The following is a 20,211-nucleotide window of genomic DNA, read 5'->3' on the forward strand; positions in this document are numbered from 1 at the left end:
TCAGGCCACCAGCCTCTTACCTGAGAAACGGCGGGATGGTGGCGCCGGCACTGGCGAACAGGCTGAGGCAGACGGGGCACCGGAGAGCATGTTTCCTTGCAGCTTCTCGGGGAGCTCCTGGACGGCTTCTCGGGAAGCGCAGGAAGCAGGAAATGAGTGGAGAGGAGGCAGAGGACGGGTCCAGACGCAGGTGTGTGACTCACTCTGCTCTGGCCTCCAATGGGCAACAGCAGGATGAAGGGTTAGGAAAGGCTTACCCCCGGGCTCTGCTGGGTGGGCAGGGCAGCTGAGGCCAAGAAGGCAGCTCCTGGGGTGGGGCCCCAACACCAAGGTCACCGGGAATACCCACAGCCAGCCAGGCACACCAGCACATCCCACAATACTGGGCTGGTCACCCCCCTCAAGATGCTGCACCCCTCTGGGAGGAAGGGCTGGGCCTGGGCTGGCAGAGGAGAGAGGAAGTGGGTCCTTCGACTGAGGGGGACATCAGCCCTAACCTAGAGAGGACCCAGCCCTGTCCTCAGGAGCTCCCAGCCTGGGCCTTGTCCTAAGAAACCTAGGCTTCAGTGGGCACAGCCCAGTGAGCCCCAGACTGATGAAAAAGACCCAAAGCTGCCTCTAGAGGCACCCCTGTCTTAGGGGACATACAGCCAGTTTGTCCACAGGAGGCCAGTCCAATGGGTGTGGCAAAGCTGTACCTACAGGTGCCCTCAACCGAAGAGGACAGCCCTGCCTTCCGAAATGCGCGGCCTCTGGGAAAGAGAAGATTCTGCTTTCTGAAGCCGTATCCAGCTGAGAGTGACACAAAGACATCCCTGTCCCCATAGCCCCCAGACTGAAGAAGAAGACAAACCCTTGCTCTGAGGAGCCCTTCGTCTGACCAAGGCAAAGGACCAGAGTTCTAGGACCGCACCTGGGGTTCCAACTTTGCAGGTTCTGCACTGAAAGTTATGCTATTTCTGTTAATACCTCTGCCCACCCCTGACCCAACAACCAAAATATTGGGCTGAGCAGGGAGCAGAGGTGTCAGGCCACAGAGGAAAGCAAACTGGGCCATGGCATAGGTGGACAGTCTCAAATACCAGCTCTAAGAATCTGACAGACCAGGGTATAACTGACACCTCTGGTCCTCAGCTTGAGCCCTCCAGTGAATGTTCTCTGAGACTGCTTCCTGAGTCTGTAGCAGCAAGACATACACCCTGCCTCCCACTTAGCATGATGACTGCACATACCAGGAGTTCCGTAAATGAAAATCACTTTATTTACCCAAGCTCCTGTCCAGTGTCCTGGGGGTGGGAGTCAGCTCCTTTCCCCACATCAGACTCAGAGAACTTGTTAAAAATAAAGGTAGAGCCGAGCATGGTGGCTCACGACTGTAACTCCAGCACTTTGGGAGTCTGAGGTGGGTGATCACCTGGGGTCAGGAGTTTGAGACCAGCCTGACCAACATGGGGAAATCCCATCTCTACTAAAAATACAAAAATCAGCCAGGTATGGTGGTGTGCACCTGCAGTCCCAGCTATTTTGGAGACTGAGTAGGAGGATCGCTCAGGCCTCAGAGATTGAGGCTCCGGTGAGCCATGATTGCACAACTGCACTCCAGCCTGGGTGACAGAGCAAGACCCCATCTCAAAAAAAAAAAAAAAAAAAAAAGCAAGATTCTGAATCAGCAGTGCTGGTGATGCGACCAGGAAGTGAAAAAAATTTTTTGTTTTTTTGTTGAGATGGAATTTCACTCTTGTTGCCCAGGCTGGAGTGCTATGGCTTGATCTCAGCTCACCGCAACCTCTGCCTCCCAGGTTCAAGCGATTCTGCTTCCTCAGCCTCCGTAGCAGCTGGGATTACAGGCGTGTACCACCATGCCTGGCTAATTTTTTCTTTTTTCTTTTTTTTTTTAGTAGAGATGGGAGTTTCTCCATGTTGGTCAGGCTGGTCTCGAACTCCTGACCTCAGGTGATCCGCCTGCCTTGGCCTTCCAAAGTGCTAGGATTACAGGTGTGAACCACCGCTCCTGGCCAGGAAGTGAAATTTTAACAAGTACACAGGTGATTCCAAGGTAGCAGTTCATAGAGCAATACAGGCTTGGAGGGACTCCAGAGGAAGCCAGGGAGAAGAGAGTTTAGTCCTTCACGGGTTCTTTCTTTTTCTTTTTTTTTTTTTTTTTGTGAGAAAGAGTTTTGCCCTGTAGCCCAGGCTGGAGTGCAATGGTGCGATCTCGGCTCACGGCAACCTCTTCTTCCTGGGTTCAAGTGATTCTCCTGCCTCAGCTTCCCAAGTAGCTAGGGTTACAGGCATGTGCTATCACACTTGGCTAATTTTCTATTTTCAGTAGAGATGGGGTTTCTCCAGTTGGTCAGGCTGGTTTCGAACTCCCAACCTCAGGTGATCCACCTTCAAGGGCTCTAACTATGCTTGCCTATCTCCCGCCACGGGAATGGCAGCCCTGCTGAGCCACAGATGTGTGATTAGGGTAATGGCATCACTGACAGAACACTAAGCTCTGCCCACCCCAACCTCTTGAAGGACTGGCTGTCCCTGCCCGATGGCCCCAGCCCTGGCTGGGTTAAATTGGGAGCTTGTTAAAGATCCAGCCATCTGGCCGGGCGTGGCGGCTCACGCCTGTAATCTCAGCACTTTGGGAGGCCGAGGTGGGTGGATCATGAGGTCAGGAGTTTGAGACCAGCCTGGTCAAGACGGTGAAATCCCGTCTCTACTAAAGATATTTTAAAAACTAGCCGGGCATGGTGGTGAGGAGCAGGTGATCCAGATGTGCTAGGATGAGGTTAGGGAGCGGGGAAGGAAATGGAGAAGGGCAAATCCTGTTTCCTTGAGGTTCCACCCTCGGAGCAGGCCCAGACCCATCCACAACCTCCCACACACTTCCTCCTACCTCCACTGGGCCCCAGGGAAGCGGGAGGGGCCAGCAGGTGAAGCTGGCTGTGGCTGCTCCAGGAAGCAGCTGAGAAGCCACAGCCATACGGCCAGGGGGATTCAGATGACTGGAATGCCAAAGGCAGCAGCAATTCTCCTGCCTTAGCTTTCTGAGTAGCTGGGACACAGACCTGAACTAACACGCCCAGCTAATTTTTATATTTTTATTAGAGACGGGGGTTTCACTATGTTGGCCAGGGTGGTCTCGAACTCCTGACCTCTAGTGATCCTCCTGCCTCAGCCTCCCAAAATGTTGCGATTACAGACGTGAGCCACCGTGCCCGGCTTACATTTCATTTTAAAGGTTCAATTCCCACTTTACATACCAGGATGCTGAGGCTGAGTTGATGTTTCCAGCTGTACCTGGCTGCCTCCTTCCACCCCATCTCTGCCCACAAAGGCCCTCTTGCCAGCAGTTGGCCCGGAAGCTGGGAAGCCTATCTGCTCCATTAGTCATAGAAAACAAGAAAAGTGGGTCATCCAGCCTTTCATCCTCTCTGGGTCCTGGCGCTCCTCCAGCAAGCCTTCCCTGTCCAGACAGCTCCCCTTAACCTATTCAGGGATGAAGGGGCAGGAGAGGATGGCACTGTCATAGCCACAGCTCCACCCTGGAGGCCAGTCTTGGCTGTGCTGCCTCAAGTCAATGCACAGCACACACCCCTCCCCAGCCAGGTCATCACAGAGATTGCACCAAGCAGGGTTATAAGAATGTGCTGGGACCACTGCTGATCTTCCGAGTGGGTCTATCACTAAAATGCACAAGAAAGGAAGTGGGAAGACTTTGGTCCATCTAGGAAAATAGGATGTCCTGACTGAAACCCAAATTCCTCAATATGCCATTATGATCTCCCTGGTCTCATCTCACCTCACGTCTGCGCTCCAGGCACAACAGTTATTCAGTCCCATGAATGGGCTAAGCTCTTCCCTCTAGGCCTTTGCACATGCTGTCTCCTCTGACTGAAACACCTTTCCTCAAGTCCTACCCATTCTATGCCAGACACTGTTTGTTGTTTCCAGTAGGCATTCTTTCATCCTTGCCAACAAAACTGTTTTATCAGAAACAGGTGCCCAATCCCAAGGAGTAAGGTTTAGCGTATTGCACATTCATTCTCCTTGGTGGCTCTTCCAGCCAAACTTACCAACATGGATCCATGTGACCCATTTTCTTTCTTTCTTTCTTTTTTTTTTTTTTTGAGACAAGAGTCTCACTCTGTCGCCAGGCACCAGGCTGGAGTGCAGTGGCACAATCTCGGCTCACTGCAACCTCCGCCTCCCGGGTTCAAGCAATTCTTCTGCCTCAGCCTCTCGAGTAGCTGGGATTACAGGCTTGAGCCACCGCGCCTGGTGATGTGACCCATTTTCTTTTTTTTTTTTTTTTTTTTTTTTTTTTTGAGACGGAGTTTTGCTCTTCTTACCCAGTCTGGAGTGCAATGGCGCGATCTCGGCTCACTGCAACCTCCGCCTCCTGGGTTCAGGCAATTCTCCTGCCTCAGCCTCCTGAGTAGCTGGGATTACAGGCATGCGCCACCACGCCCAGCTAGTCTTTTGTATTTTTAGTAGAGACGGGGTTTCACCATGTTGACCAGGATGGTCTCGATCTCTCAACCTCGTGATCCACCCGCCTCAGCCTCCCAAAGTGCTGGGATTACAGGCTTGAGCCACCGCGCCCGGATGATGTGACCCATTTTCTAACCAGTGACATCTTCTGGGAAAAATGTTGCTTCCTGGACAACTTATTTCTATTTGGTAGTTGTTAAAAGATGTGGTGCTAGAACCTTCTTACAACTATGAAATGCCAAGCCCTCCAGAGAGGATGGAGAAGCATAGTAAGAGCCTGTTTCCTTGGAGGTATTACTGAATGAATGACACCACCACAAACCTGAAACCACCTGTATCCTCTTATGGAAGTAAAGTATTCCTCTAATTCTTTTTGCTAGCTATTCCTTGCAGCCAAAACATTCCTGATGCATCAGCCCTGGGTTCCAGTTTTTTGATTTTTATTGAGATAGAGTTTCACTCTTGTTGCCCAGGCTAGAGTGCAATGGCACGATATTGGCTCACTACAACCCCCACCTCCCGGGTTCAAGCAATTCTGACTCAGCCTCCCAAGTGGCTGGGATTACAGGCATGTGCCACCACACCCAACTAATTTTGTAATTTCAGTAGAGATGGGGTTTCTCCATGTTGGTCAGGCTGGTCTCTTAACTCCTGGCTTCAGGTGATCTGCCTGCCTCGGCCTCCCAAAGTACTGGGATTATAGGTGTGAGCCACCATGCCCAGCCGGGTTCAAACTTTTAAAGGGGCCACTTTCTCCAGGAAATATTCCCTGACTGCTAAAACCGAGATCAAGGGCCCCCTCCCTGGAGCAGTGGACACAGTCTCGTTGCCTGTGTGCTCCAGCTGTGAGGCAGGCAACAGGGGTCCTGAGGTGTTCACCATTTTATTTCTAAACCAGTATATTTGTTCAATGAATAAACACTCCTGATATGATTTGAATTTGTGTCCCCGCCCAAATCTCATGCCCAATTGTAATCCCCCAATTGGAGGAGGGAACTGGTAAGAGGTGATTGGATCACAGGGGCGGCACCCTTTGCTGTTCTTGTGGTAGTGAGTTCTCCCTATCACTGTCTCATGGTAGTGGGATCTGGTTGTTTAGTGTATAGCACCTCCCCCTGCACGCTCTTCCTCCTGCTCTGGCCATGTAAGACGTGCCTCCTTCCTCTTCATCTTCTGCCTCAATTGTTACGTTTCCTGAGGCCTTCCCAGCCCTGCTTCCTGTACAGCCTGTGAAACCATGAGTCAATTAAACCTCCTTTTCTTTATAAATTACCCAGTCTCAGGTAGTTGTTCATAGCACTGTGAGAACTCATACCCATAGCTAATTGCTGGCACAGCCTCCTTGAGGGCAAAGGTAAGTTTGCAGATGGCTGAACTAAACAACCACCACTTAAGCTCTAAGGAAGGGGTGTGTGCACCCACATCCTGGAGTGAGATGGGGGTCACTTTGCTTTGCCTGGCTAGAAAAGATAATCATTGCCCGTACTCAGGACAGTCTGCATTACCTCATGGAATCTACCACTTTAGCAGGGTAACTAAACATTTCCTCCCTCTGCCCCGGTCCAGTTTTAGCCAGAGGCACACCCACCCATCCACCCACCCACTCACCCCTGTGCTCTACTTCATGTGTGGTTTGGATGTGCTCAGCTGTACTTGGAAGGACAGTAAGACTCCCAAGCCTCTGTTCTCTCCCATAAAGAAATCATGCACTTGTCATGATATTCAAAGACATTGTGCCTTTCGTAGTCATGGTGCCTGTTTACTCGTCTACAAGACATTGCAAAAAGCAAGGTCTAGTTTTCAGTCACCTAGTTTCCTGTATCTTCACATTTCAAGTGTCACCTTTCCACGTCCCACCGGAGGGCTGATTCTGTGGCTGGAAGCAGGCCGGCCTCTGAGCACAGACTATGAGCTGGACGCTTCATCCGTTACTTCATTTAATCCTCAATACAATCAGTATCTTCATTTTACACAGAAATAATAGTTTTGTAGATGAAGACACTACGGTTTGCCTAGGTCTGTCCAATCCCAAAGCATTTCGGGGTTGAGCCAAGCCAGACAAGGGACCCAAAAGGGATAGTACCAGGAAGAATACATCAATAGTTCGGGTATAAAAATTTATTATACATAAAGAATATTACCACTAACAAATGCAGACAGGCTGTGACAGCACGGTACTGGGTGGAGGACGGCCGGCTCTTTGGAAAGTGAAAGGTTCGGGTGGCGTGGGCCTCATGCCACGCTGATTGGTCAGTAGACGGGAGGGCACATGCCGAACGCCACAGGGCACCAGGGCAGCGGGGGCCTGCTCTGAGTGCCCACAAGTGTTCCCTGTCTCATCTGGGCCTTCAAAGGGAGCACACCCAAAAGCGGGCACCTGAAGCGGAGGGGCTTCCTAAGGTGCCCCAGGCCTGTCTCTGCAGTCACAGCAACACCATTTTAAGCAATGTTTAATTGGATGATTTCCACAAACTATCCACAAAGTTTCTAACCATCACAATTCAGTGAAGTACAAAACATTAAGTTACAGGCTGTGGGAAGAGAAGGCAGCACCAGTGGTGGCACCTTCCAATCCTGGTGGTTCTAGGGGCAGGGAGAGGGGAAGGTCTTCTTTTTAAACCAAGCCCCTCATTTCAATGTACAAAAGAATTACTCTGATCGATATTAAATTGTATTGAAAACAAAATGGACTAAAAAGCAAATACTACTCTATGTTGGGGTGGAAGTGGGAGGAAAGAATGAGTCCTTCGAAGCAGGAAGGGAGACAGCAGGGGAAAGGTTCTGCGCCTGTGACCCTGGGCGGTCACTCACGCTGCTCCATTTTTACTTTTGGTGGTCTCAGGAAGGTCCGATTTTTCTTCTCTTTCTTCCCCTTTGTATTGGCTTGGAAATTTCGCCAGCTGTCCACACGACCATCTCGACTTTCCTAAGCACAAAGTTTGAGGTGAGGAGACCAGTTAATGAGTGGAAAGGCCTAAACCTGCCCTGCCATCCACCCACCTTCCTGTAGCCCAGCCCAGTTCAGTCCTCTGAAATAATCCAAGAGTAGAACAGAGCTTTCTTCCCACTCCCATGGGCCCAAGAAAGTGTCATAGCGCCCCTAGAAAGCAGGATGAGCTGCAAGTTGAAAGAGGAGGATGAAACGAGTAATAATTATCACAACACCGAGGCCCCATTTGTTGGGGACCTCGAGGCTAGACGTTTAGCATATGGTATTTCTAATCTTCACCAAAAGCTGACTATGGTGTGTACTGCCACCAGCGCTTCACAAATGATAACACTTAGGCTCAAAAAAGGTTATATTATCTTCTCGAAACCACACAGCTAGCTAGCAGTATAGCTACTCTTTCCCGTACAGCTTTCTGCTGCCCCCCAAAACTTGGATGGCTGCTCCGAAGCCAGCACAATGCCGAGCCAGTTGTGTAGAGATGGCCACTAGGACTTCTACCTCATGGTTATTTTTGCTCTTTTCATACACGAAGTGGAACAGAAACAAAGTCATCAACTCTGATTAACCAGCCCCTAACCATGAGTCCTAAACCCTATAGAAGATAAGACTGAATGTTGCCACAATCCAGAAACTGGCCACACACCTGAAGGATATAACCACGGTGTCAAAGAAGAGTCAAGTTCAAAAGTTTTAACTCTCTCTGCAGGCAGGACACTGGGGCCACAGGAACTTCAGCGTCTACTAAGAGATCTCCAAGCAGGGCACCACTCTATGTTTACCCCTAAATTAACAGTGCAACCCATTGTTCCTGAGCCCACTGGGAAGCTGTGCCTACTACAATCTAAACAAACCATTCAGGGTGAAACTGTTAGTGTGCTGTAAAAAGGAATTAAATAATAATTAAAAAAAATTTAAAGCTGTTCAGGCATCCTCACTGCCCTTGCCAAGGCTACAGAGCTCACAGGAGGCTGAGCCAGGACCAGCCTCATTCTTTTTTTTTTTTTCTGAGACGGAGTGTCGCTCTTGTTACCCAGGCTGGAGTGCAATGGCCTGATCTCGGCTCACCGCAACCTCCGCCTCCTGGGCTCAGGCAATTCTCCTGCCTCAGCCTCCTGAGTAGCTGGGATTACAGGCAGGCGCCACCACGCCCAGCTAATGTTTTGTATTTTTAGTAGAGACGGGGTTTCACCATGTTGACCAGGATGGTCTCGATCTCTTGACCTCGTGATCCACCCGCCTGGGCCTCCCAAAGTGCTGGGATTACAGGCGTGAGCCACCGCGCCCGGCAGGACCAGCCTCATTCTTCACAGCTCCCACTCTTCCCCATATACCCTGCTTCCCTCTGACTGCCCCACTCAGTCCTGGGAGTGCCACAGGAACCAAGCTGCCTTAATCTGGAATTAGAATCCCTGGCCACCATGGAAATTTACCTCAAAGTTTTTCTGCCACTCTCTTTCTCGTTTGGCTTTTTCTTGAGCTTCAATCTCTTCCTCCCTTTGTCGTTTCCTGGGAAGAAAACCAGATCATAGTATTCGTGTGATACTTACAGACTGAATTAACCATACAAGACGGCATCTCCCCACAGAAGCAAGCATATATAGTAAATCAGTTCCCTAGAAGTCTACAAAGACAGCTGTCTGCAAAGGACTCAAAGTACTTTCATGAATGTCTCAGTCTAAAACACGCAGATGAGACTGTGGGCACGGCTGTGGGGAAAGACATAAATATCCCTATTACACAGATAAAGTAACCAAAGCCTAGCCAACAGCAATCTGAGGTTTTGGGCTCTGTCAGTGACAAAGCTATGTCGAGAACACAGGCCACCTTATTTCAGCAGAATGACCATTATAAACCCGAAGTTCTTAAGTTCTCATAACCTCGACTAGCAAATTTTAGTTACTGCTACACACCAAGCAACAATATAAAATCACACAGAAACAAAACTCGGCCAGGCATGGTGGCTCGGGCCTGTAATCCCAACACTTTGGGAAGCTGGGGTTGGCAGATCACCTGAGATCAGGAGTTGGAGACCAGCCTGACCAACATGGTGAAACCCCATCTCTACTAAAAATGCAAAAATTAGCCAGGTGTGGTGGTGCATGCCTGTAATCCCAGTGACTCAGAAGGCTGAGGCAGGAGAATTGCCTAAACCCAGGAGGTGGAGGTTGCAGTGAGCTGGGATCACGCCATTGTACTCCAGCCTGGGCAACGAGCAAAACTCCAACATTTCTGATGTTCAAGAGAAATCATATTTTAGAACATTAAACATTGTTACTGATAACACCGTACAATACACAATACTATATATTCACCAAAGCTGTAGCCACTAGTCCCACAAAAGGTCCTGGCCTCAATAACAATGGCCTTAATAACTGCTTATTTTATTCCAGGACGTCAGAAAGAACACAAGCCTCTTGATTATAAATAAACTCCCTAAGGACAGAGCTATTCAATAATTCCCAACAGTCAAAGAAAAAACTTCTTACCCTGGTGATTCAAATGCTTGACTGTTTTTAGGTAACTATTTTTACGGTCTCTTAAATTATATACTACATCATTTGTTCATTAGGAAAATCAACAAAGACCAATGTTAGTTAATCTAGGTATTTAAACATGGTTTAAATGAAGACACTGCTATGTACCTTTCATGCATCTCTTTGGCTTCTCTCTCTTTCCTTTTAATTTCCAGCTCCGCAAAGAGTTTCATTGTCTGTTTATATACAGCTTGTTTGAACTACAAGAAAATCAAGAACAAAAGAAAATCAGAGTAAATATTTTTATCAGCAACTTCAACCATGTACTTTCACTTGAAGCCCAAGATAAAGCAGATTAAAACCTGGCACGGGCTGGGCACAGTGGCTCACACTTGTAATTCCAATACTTTGGGAGGCCAAGGCACAAGAATCACTTAAGGTCAAGAGCTCAAGACCAGCCCGGGCAACATAGCGAAACTCTATCTTGACAAAAATATTTCTTAAAAACTAGCACGCAGGCCGGGTGTGGTGGCTCACACCTGTAATCCCAGCACTTTGGGAGGCTGAGGCAGCAGATCACCTGAGGTCAGGAGTTCAAGACCAGCCTGGCCAACATGGTGAAATCTTGTCCCTACTAAAAATAGAAAAATTAGCCGGGCATGGTGGCACATGCCTGTAAATCCCAGCTATTCAGGAGGCTGACGCAGGAGAATCACTTGAACCCTGGAGGCAGAGGTTGCAATGAGCCGAGATTGTGCCATTGCACTCCAGTCTGGGCAACAAGAGCGAAACTCTATCTCAAAAACAAACAAACAAAAACTAGCAGGGCATGGTAGTGCACACCTGTAGATCCACCTTTTCAAAAGACTGAGGCAGGAGGATCACTTGAGCCCAGGAATTTGAGACCACCCTAAGCAACATAGTGAGAGCCCAACTCTACAAAAAATAATAAAAATAAAACATTAAACAGGTGTGGTGGTACACACTTGTAGTCCCAGCTATTCAGGAGGCTGAGGTGGGAGGACTGCTTGAGCCCAGGAGGTCAAGGCTGCAGTGAGCCAAGACTATGCCACTGCACTCCAGCCTGGACTCCAGAGCAAGATTCTACCTTTTTTTTAAAAAAAGTACACTGTATGACAGTCTTACAAAGATAGGAACACACGCTATTATTATTTATTATTATTATTTTTGAAACAGGGTCTCAATCTGTCACCCAGGCTACAGTGCAGTGGTGTGATCATAGCTCATTGCAGCCTTGAATGCTTAGGCTGAAAAGATCCTCCCACTTCAGCCCCCAAAGCACTCGAATTATAGATCTGAGCCACCAGAGGTTATTATTAGAATGTATAATATCCACTAAGGTGGGAGGATCACTTGAGCCCAGGAGGTCAAGGCTGCAGTGAGTTAAGATCACGCCACTGGCCAGGCACAGTGGCTCATGCCTGTAATCCCAACACTTTGGGAGGCCGAGGCAAGCAGATCACGAGGTCAGCAAATCGAGACCACCCTGGCTAACATGGTGAAAGCCCATCTCTAACAAAAATACAAAAAACTACCAAGGTGTGGTAGCACACACCTATAGCCCCAGCTACTAGGGAGACTGAGGCAGGAGGATCACTTGAACCTGGGAGGCAGAGGTTGCAGTGAGCCAAGATCACGCCACTGCACTCCAGCCTGGATGACAGAGTAAGATAACATCTCAAAAAAAAAAAAAAAAAAAATCACGCCACTATACTCCAGCCGGGGTGACAGAGGGAGACCCTATCTGTAAAAAGAATTACAAAAAATAAGTGAAGGTAAGTGACCCAGCCCACTGTTACACCAAGTAACAAATCACAATCCCCTCCCTACCAGTTTTTCATTCTTTATTTTCAAGAGTTCTTAAGAACACAGCTTATGTTCTTACTGTACCTTTAAATTTTTTTCTCCAGATATATTTTAAATATACGTGGAAGTACAAAACTAATCCATCATGCAGATTTGATAGTGCCTATATTCTAAAATCAGACACAAAGAGTGATATACGGAAAGAAAGGAAAATTTAAAAGTCCCTAAATTTCTGTGACTTCTCTTTTATCCTGTTACCTGCTAAAGACACTGCTCACTAAAAGCAATGCTTCAAACCCCACTCCCTAATAAAGACAAACATCAAAGGGATAAAGGAGTCTGTAATGAATAGTTTAGTATCTTTAAAAGCTCCAGACACTGGATAGACAGACACTGGTGATTTCACATTTTTTATATTTCTCTGCTTTTTCCATATTTTCTATCATTAGCATGCGTTCTTTTATATTCAGGAAAAAAAAAAAAAAAAAAAAAAAAACTGAAAAAAGGCCAGGTGCAGTGACCCACGCCTGTAATCCCAGCACTTTGGGAGGCTGAGGTAAGAGGATCACTTGAAGTCAGGAGTTTGAGACAACCTGGCCAACATGGTGACATCCTATCTCTACTAAAAATACAGAAATTAGCCAGGCATGATGGCGGGCACCTGTAATCCCAACTACTCAGGAGCCTGAGGCAGGAGAATCACTTGAACCTGGGAGGTGGAGGTTTCAGTGAGCTGACATCGTATCACTGCTCTCCAGTCTGGGTAACAGAGTAAGACTCTGTCTCAAACAAAGAGATACACAAATAAATGTGTATTTACATGTTTTAAGTTCAAATAAAATGTTTAAAATATGCTAAATGAATAGCACATATTTTATCACTCTTTTGGCTTCTGTCTCTATAACCCATCCATTTGCAGACTCAAACACACAAGATACAGTGGATTCTCCCATATTTAACTCACCAGCTCAGGATCATCCTCCTCTACAATCGTAGGTTTTCCTTCCTTCTTTAATTGTTTTTTTCGCTCTTTCACCTAAAAAGAATTTTTTTTCATCAAAAGATGAGCACCTGTGCTTTGAATATATCCACTGGGCTGTAGACATACAATATATGTAACGTTCTGTAGGCACAAGTATAGAACAAGTTTCCATTAAAAAAAAAATCGGCCCCTCCCCTCCCTCCTCAAAAGAACAATGGAATCAAGAAAAATTAGGAACCACAAGTCCTTTTTCTAACTTCGTCTAAAATCCAATCTACCAGGAAGAATGAAAGGGGACCAATGGGAGGTTGTCCCCAATTCATCAGATCCAAAAAGTCTTTGATGAAATAAAACTCACTACTCATTTATCTTTCTTGGCTTGTGGTTATGTGTTTATAGCGAAGAAAATATATTTGTCAAGTTTTAGAAGAAGCTACAGAATTTGTGGCATTACGTCCAAGTACTGTTTTTCTGGCATTTCTGTAACTGCATTCTCGATCATTTTCCCTCCTCTTAAACCACACATTATAGTAACTGATACTTTTACCACTTTGGCCACTACTAAGATTAAAAAAAAATTTAAATATAGCCATTCATACAAGGATGACACTACTCCCTGTACTGACCAGTCTATTACACCAGCAAAGGCCAAGTGCCCTCTAAGTTCAGAAAGGCCCTATTGCCACCCTGTGGTTAGGAAGCCTAATGACTTTCTTGCAGGCAAAAGACATAGGAAGGGTAACAACCATAATGATTTCAAGAGAAACTGACAGGCACTTTTCCTATTTCTGTCAGGATAAGGCCTGCGGGCGCCATTTCCAACGCATGACTGGCAGGACATAGTTACGGGCCCTTTGTTTCCTCTTCTCTTTTTTTTTTTTTTTTTTTTTGAGACAGAGTTTCACTCTTGTTACCCAGGCCGGAGTGCAATGGCGCGATCTCGGCTCACCACAACCTCCGCCTCCTGGGTTCAGGCAATTCTCCTGCCTCAGCCTCCTGAGTAGCTGGGATTACAAGCACGTGCAACCATGCCCAGCTAATTTTTTGTATTTTTAGTAGAGACGGGGTTTCACCATGTTGACCAGGATGGTCTCGATCTCTTGACCTCGTGATCCACCCGCCTCGGCCTCCCAAAGTGCTGGGATTACAGGTGTGAGCCACCGCGCCCGGCTGTTTCCTCTTCTTATCCATTTCCTCACCGAAACTGGATTCATTATTACGGTTATAAAGTTCTGTTTCAGATTCCAAAGCTCTTAAAGTGAAAAGTCCCATCCACATTCAATCACAATTGAAACAGCTCTTATAAATAGCCACAAGATTCTTGCCCCAGCAAGTAAAAAGTTGAAAGACCTTTCTTACCTCAGGAAAGCCATACTGTCATTTCCCACCACATGGGAGATTTATGTGTCCCCTCAAGAGCAAACAAAAGTAACAACACCAGCTATAACTTAATTTCCTTCAATTGAGTTCTTCCCAACTCTTATTATGATGGACATAAACCTCCTCCTATTTTAAAAAAATTTACACCTATCCTCCTGCTAGCCTTTGCCAAGCCTTGTTCCAAACCCTTCACAGGGACAAGAATAAAAATCAAGAGTCAAGAGTCACAGGCTGCTCCACATTTCCAATGTAAGAATGGGGTAAGTGGCAATATGCAACGAAGGGGAAAGAACAACCCTTTCTCCCCAACGCAGGACTGGTGGGGAAAGAGGTAGGAGCAGTATCCTAGCTACTCCTCACCTGAGTTCTTCTCTTCGGGGTGAATTAGAGCTTCAGGCACACACTATTCAGGACCACCACCACAAAATGGTGGAGAGCATGTTAAGTAGCCACAAGTTGTGCCAGTAGGCATTACTATGTTAACATGTACCCTCCTACAAGGTGCCCAAGGCTTGCTGATACTTCCTGTAAACACAGCAGCACTATAAATACTTACAGTGTGTTCCACGTATTCTTTTCCTGCCTGAATTACATCCAGGGCCCTCTTCTTTTGCTCCTGATCCAGTAGCAACTTGTAAGCTTTGTCCACAGCTAATGCAAAACATTGAAATTAACTGTTTCTGCAAACACCCTCTGAAAGTCTGAACTATACTCAGGTAGTGTAAATGGACTTGTGCTGTCTAAAGCATTCCCTACTGTAATTATTTACTGTCGTTAAACTAATTTTAAAAAAACATTCAACTATAGCAATGACTTTCCTTGAGAGCCTGGGAAAAAATTAAATATATACTCAAGGCTAAATACACCACATCTGGATTTAATTCAGTGATAAAATTCTTTATGTTCAAAGAAAAAAAAAGATCCTATGCAATAACAGTCTTTGTTGGCATATAAAAGTTTTAACAAAGCAAAGTTAAGGTCTACTTCTAAAAGAGCAACATTCTGCTTTGAAATGGCAACTGTTCTAATGTAAACCACAGGTTCTTGGTGACCAGAAGACAAAACTATAACAGTCTTTGCTTGATCTAGGACAAGGAGCGTTAGGCCCTGCCATTCACAATCTAAACTCAGAAGCAGGTAAATTTACAAATACCTTCAAAAGCCTTTTGTGCTCTGTCAGCATCATCTTGATTTTTGTCAGGATGCACCAATATGGATAACTACAATAAAAGAAAAGTTGGAATTGTCAATAAGAGAAACATTTACTAATTTCCAGCCTGCCAGGTCTTCGTTACAACCAAAAGCTCTAAGATCCTACAGCAAAAAGAGACTCTTAGCATGAAACATTTTTAAAAAATTAACAAAGCTCTTTAAATGCCCAGAAATATTGATCTTTAACAAACTTCAAGCACCAAAAGGTAAATGTAGAACTAGGAATAAACTGGGTTTTAATCACAAAGTTGAGAACAAACGTGCCAGGCACAGAGGATCACGCCTGTCATCCCACCACTTTGGGAGGCTGAGGTGAGAGAATTACTTAAGCCCAGGACTTCAAGATCAGCCTGAGCAACATAGCAAGACCCTCTCTCTACAAAAAAAATTTTTTTAATTAGCCAGACGTGGTGGTACTCGCCTGTAGTCCCAGCTACTTGGGAGGCTAAGGTGGGAGAATCACTTGAGCCTGGGAGGCTGAGATTGTGCCATTGCACTCCATCCTAGGTAACAGAGTGAGACCATGTCTCCAGAAAAAAAAAAAAAAAAAGAGAGAGAGAGAGAACAAATGGAAGCCTAGCACTATAAAGATGTTGTAATAATTTGGGGGAGGAAGGAAACTTAAAAGTATCAAGTTCCTATCATGTTCCTTATGCAGGCTGAGCACCCAAAATCCAAAATGCTCCAAAATCTGAAACTTTTTGAATGCTGACATGATACTCAAAGGAAACGCTCATTGGAACATGTTGAATTTTCAGATTAGGGATGCTCGATTATCATGCATTCCATAAATATACCAAAATCTGAACAAATCTGAAATATTTCTAGTCTCAAGCATTTCAGATTAGGGATACTCAACCTGTACTGAGCACTAAGGTAGCTAAAGCAGGTTTGAGACATCACCTCTCTCCTAAAACAACTTCTAATCTAAAGCAGTGTTTCTCATTCTGGCTGTGCTCCAACCCTGTGAAGCTTCTAAAAAACATAGCAGTCTATAGCCGGGCGCGGTGGCTCAAGCCTGTAATCCCAGCACTTTGGGAGGCCGAGGCGGGTGGATCACAAGGTCAAGAGATCGAGACCAGCCTGGTCAACATGGTGAAACCCCGTCTCTACTAAAAATACAAAAAATTAGCTGGGCATGGTGGCGTGTGCCTGTAATCCCAGCTACTCAGGAGGCTGAGACAGGAGAATTGCCTGAACCCAGGAGGCGGAGGTTGCGGTGAGCCGAGATCGTGCCATTGCACTCCAGCCTGGGTTAACAAGAGCGAAACTCCGTCTCAAAAAAAAAAAAAAAAAAAAAACATAGCAGTCTAATTTCCACCCTCAGACCTTCTGAGTCAGTCTCTGGCATCTGCACTTTGTAAACCTCTACTAGACTGGGTTTCAGATAATCGTAGGGAGTTAGTGCTCGCTCATTTTGTTAGGTGGGAAGTGGTTATGCAAGAAAATGTCCTTTTTTTAATTTTGGAAGGATACATGCTGAAGTATTCAGAGGCAAAGGATCATGGTCTACTGCAATTTACTTTACAATGATTCAGCCAAAAATATATAGTTAAATATATAGTTAATGTCAGCCAGGCGCGGTGGCTCAGGCCTGTAATCCCAGCACTTTGGAAGGCCAAGGCTGGCAGATCACTTGAGGTCAGGAGTTTGAGACCAGCAGCCTGACCAACATAGTAAAACCCTGTCTCTACTAAAAATACAAAAATTAGCCGGGCATGGTGGCGCACATCTGTAATCCCAGCTACTCGGGAAGCTGAGGTAGGAGAATCACTTCAACATGCAGGGTGGAGACTGCAGTGAGCCAAGATCACAACACTGCACTGCAGCCTAGGTGACAAAGCCAGACTACGTCTCAAAATGAACTGTTCAGTATATATGGTGGATATATGAATATTCATTATTCTATCCATTCTTTTTTTTTTTCCTTGAGATGGAGTCTCACCCTGTCGCCCAGGCTGGAGTGCAATGGCAAAATCTCAGTTCACTACAACCTCCACCTCCCAGGTTCAAGCATTTCTACTGTCTCAGCCTCCTGAGTGGCTGAGATTACAGTCGCGTGCCACCACGCCCAGCTAATTTTTGTATTTTTAGTAGAGACAGGGTATACCATATTGGCCAGCTTATGATCCACCTACCTTGGCCGCCCAAAGTGCTAGGATTACAGGCGTGAGCCACCATACCCAGCCTCATTCTTTTTTCTTTTCTTTTTTTTTTTTGTGAGACAGTCTTGTTCCATCATCTAGGCTGGAGTGTAGTGGTGCTATCCCAGCTCAATGCAGCCTCAATCTCCTGGTCTCAAGTGATCCCTACCTCGGCCTCCCCAGTAGTGGGGACTACAGGCACGTACCATCACGCCTGGCTAATTTTTGGTTTTTGTTGTTGTTTCTAGTTTTTTGTAGAGACAGGGTTTCACCATGTTGCCCAGGCTGGTCTCGAACTCTTGAGCTGAAGCGATCTGCCCACCTCAACATCCCAAAGTACTAGGATTACAGGCATGAGCCACTGTGCTACTCCATTCTTTTTTTTTTTTTTTTGAGACAGAGTTTTGCTCTTTGTTTCCCAGGCTGCAGTATAGTGGTGTGCTCTTGGCTCACTGCAATCTCTGCCTCCCAGGTTCAAGCAATTCTTCTGTCTCAGCCTCCAGAGTACTTGGCAGTACAAGCGCCCACCACCATGCCTGGCTAATTTTTATATTTTGAGTAGAGATGGGTCTCACCATGTTGGCCAGGCTGTCTCAAACTCCTGACCTCTGGTGATCCGCCTGCCTCGGCCTCCCAAAGTGCTGGGATTACAAGCATGAGCCACCACACCCGACCCCATTCTTTTTTCTATATAAAATTTGTATAATAAACCAGCTACAAAAAAGAACTTTCATAGGTAATTCAGAAACTCACAGTTAAAAAACATGACATGCTGTCATTGACAGATAGAAATCAACTAGTTGGAGGCTGGGAGTAGTGGCTCATGCCTGTAATCTTCACACTTTAGGAGGCCAAGGCAGGCAGATCACCTGAGGTCTGGAGTTTGAGACCAGCCTGACCAACATGGAGAAACCCCAACTCTACTAAAAATACAAAATTAGACAGTTGTGGTGGTGCACGCCTGTAATCCCAGCTACTCAGGAAGCTGAGGCAGAATTGCTTGAACCTGGGAGGCAGAGGTTGCAGTGAGCCAAGATTGAGCCCCTGCACTCCAGCCTGGGCAACGGAGCAAAACTGTCCATAAAAAAAGATTTAAACTAGTTATATAGCTCCAACACACATACTCTTTCAATCCATATTAATGATTTAGTAAGAACTCTTAACTCTTATTAAGTTCTTTATGTAGCTACATAAAAAGTTGTTTTGACTATGAACTTGAATGCTTATTAATTGGGGAATGACTGGTAATGCATTATTAGAAAATTTGAAATTTTAGAAAAAGGATAAAAGCTAAATGTAAGTATAGAGTAGAGCTTAGGAAGGAAAAAATAAAGATATTAAGTTATATAAGGGAAAATGATTACATAGACTAAGATAAAAAACATCTTGGCTTAATTGCAGATCAGAAAATGACTATGAGCCAGCAATATGGGTGGAGAAAATTAATGTACTGAAGAAACAAGCACACCACTGGATATTAACAAGTATCTCATGCAGAAGCTAAAAATTACATTCAGCACTGGTAAGACGCTATTAAAATATGAAGTACATAAGAATATAAAGACGCTAAGGAAAGTTTTTTTAAATAACATGGAATAGGCCGGGCGCAGTGGCTCACGCCTGTAATCCCAGCACTTTAGGAGGCCGAGGCAGGTGGATCACGAGGTCAAGAGATCGAGACCATCCTGGTCAACATGGTGAAACCCCGTCTCTACTAAGAATACAAAAAATTAGCTGGGCACGGTGGCGCGTGCCTGTAATCCCAGTTACTCAGGAGGCTGAGGCAGGAGAATTGCCTGAATCCAGGAGGCGGAGGTTGCGGTGAGCCGAGATCGTGCCATTGCACTCCAGCCTGGGTAAAAAGAGCGGAAACTCCGTCTCCCAAAAAAAAAAAAAAAAAAAAAAAAAGACATGGAATATATTGAAAAGCCACAATGCAAAGACAAATTACAAGGACTATGACTATTCAACTCAGATAAAAAGGCAGCCAGGCACAGTGGCTCATGCCTGTAATCCTAGCACTTTGGGAGGCTCAGACAGTAGAATCACTTGAACTCGGGAGGCAAAGGTTGCAGTGAGCTGAGATGGCGCCACTGCACTCCAGCCTGGGCAACAGAGTAAGACTCCATCACAAAAAAAAAAAGAAAAAAGAGGCCGGGCACAGTGACACATGCCTGTAATCCCAGCACTTTGGGAAGCCAAGACGAGCAGAGCACAAGGTCAGGAGATTGAGACCAGTCTGGCCAACATGGTGAAACTCTGTCTCTATTAAGGATACAAAAATTAGCTGGGCATGGTGGCACGTGCCTGTAGTCCCAAGGGCTCAGGAGGCTGAGGCAGGAGAATTGCTTGAACGCAGGAGGTGGAGGTTGCAGTGAGCCGAGATCATGCCACTGCACCCCAGCCTGGACGACAAAGCAAAACTCTGTCTTTAAAATAAAATAAAATAAAATAAAAAGGCTGGGGATGGTTACTGAGCTGTCAAAACTGAAGGATTTTTTTTTTTAAGTTTATTTTAAAACTTTGTAGTTCCAAGCTGGGTGCCGTTGCTCCCGCCTGTAATCCCAGCACTTTGGGAGGCTGAGGCAGGCAGATCACGAGATCAGGAGTTCGAGACCAGTCTGACCAACATAATGAAACCCCGTCTCAACTAAAAATACAAAAAATTAACTGGGTGTGGTGGTGTGCACCTGTAATCCCAGTTACTTGGGAGGCTGACGCAGGAGAATCGCATGAACCTGGGAGGCAGAGGCT

The 20,211-nt window shown here is 46.1% G+C and overlaps 2 protein-coding genes and 1 pseudogene across 2 annotated transcripts in view; 1 reads left to right on the forward strand and 2 right to left on the reverse strand.

The window, feature by feature from the left end:
- PTAFR (platelet activating factor receptor) overlaps window positions 1-120 on the reverse strand; it is a 45,246-nt gene extending 45,126 nt beyond the window's left edge. The window contains exon 1 of the mRNA XM_003944583.4: window positions 21-120. The gene's annotated coding sequence lies outside the window, so the exon portion shown is untranslated. The remainder of the gene's footprint in view (window positions 1-20) is intronic.
- Window positions 1-20,211, forward strand: part of LOC120366114 (glyceraldehyde-3-phosphate dehydrogenase pseudogene) — a 448,321-nt pseudogene that overhangs the window by 398,067 nt on the left and 30,043 nt on the right.
- The window catches only part of DNAJC8 (DnaJ heat shock protein family (Hsp40) member C8), a 37,925-nt gene continuing 24,305 nt past the window's right edge, over window positions 6,592-20,211 (reverse strand). Inside the window, exons 4-9 of the mRNA XM_039474603.2 lie at window positions 15,255-15,321; window positions 14,658-14,752; window positions 12,704-12,775; window positions 10,081-10,172; window positions 8,869-8,944; window positions 6,592-7,414 (exon numbers count right to left, since the gene is read on the reverse strand). Coding sequence (XP_039330537.1) covers window positions 7,292-7,414; window positions 8,869-8,944; window positions 10,081-10,172; window positions 12,704-12,775; window positions 14,658-14,752; window positions 15,255-15,321 — 525 coding nt within the window. The 3' untranslated portion in view covers window positions 6,592-7,291. The remainder of the gene's footprint in view (window positions 7,415-8,868; window positions 8,945-10,080; window positions 10,173-12,703; window positions 12,776-14,657; window positions 14,753-15,254; window positions 15,322-20,211) is intronic.

The sequence above is a fragment of the Saimiri boliviensis genome, chromosome 11, assembly GCF_048565385.1.
Source record: "Saimiri boliviensis isolate mSaiBol1 chromosome 11, mSaiBol1.pri, whole genome shotgun sequence".
Classification (NCBI taxonomy): Eukaryota; Metazoa; Chordata; class Mammalia; order Primates; family Cebidae; genus Saimiri; species Saimiri boliviensis.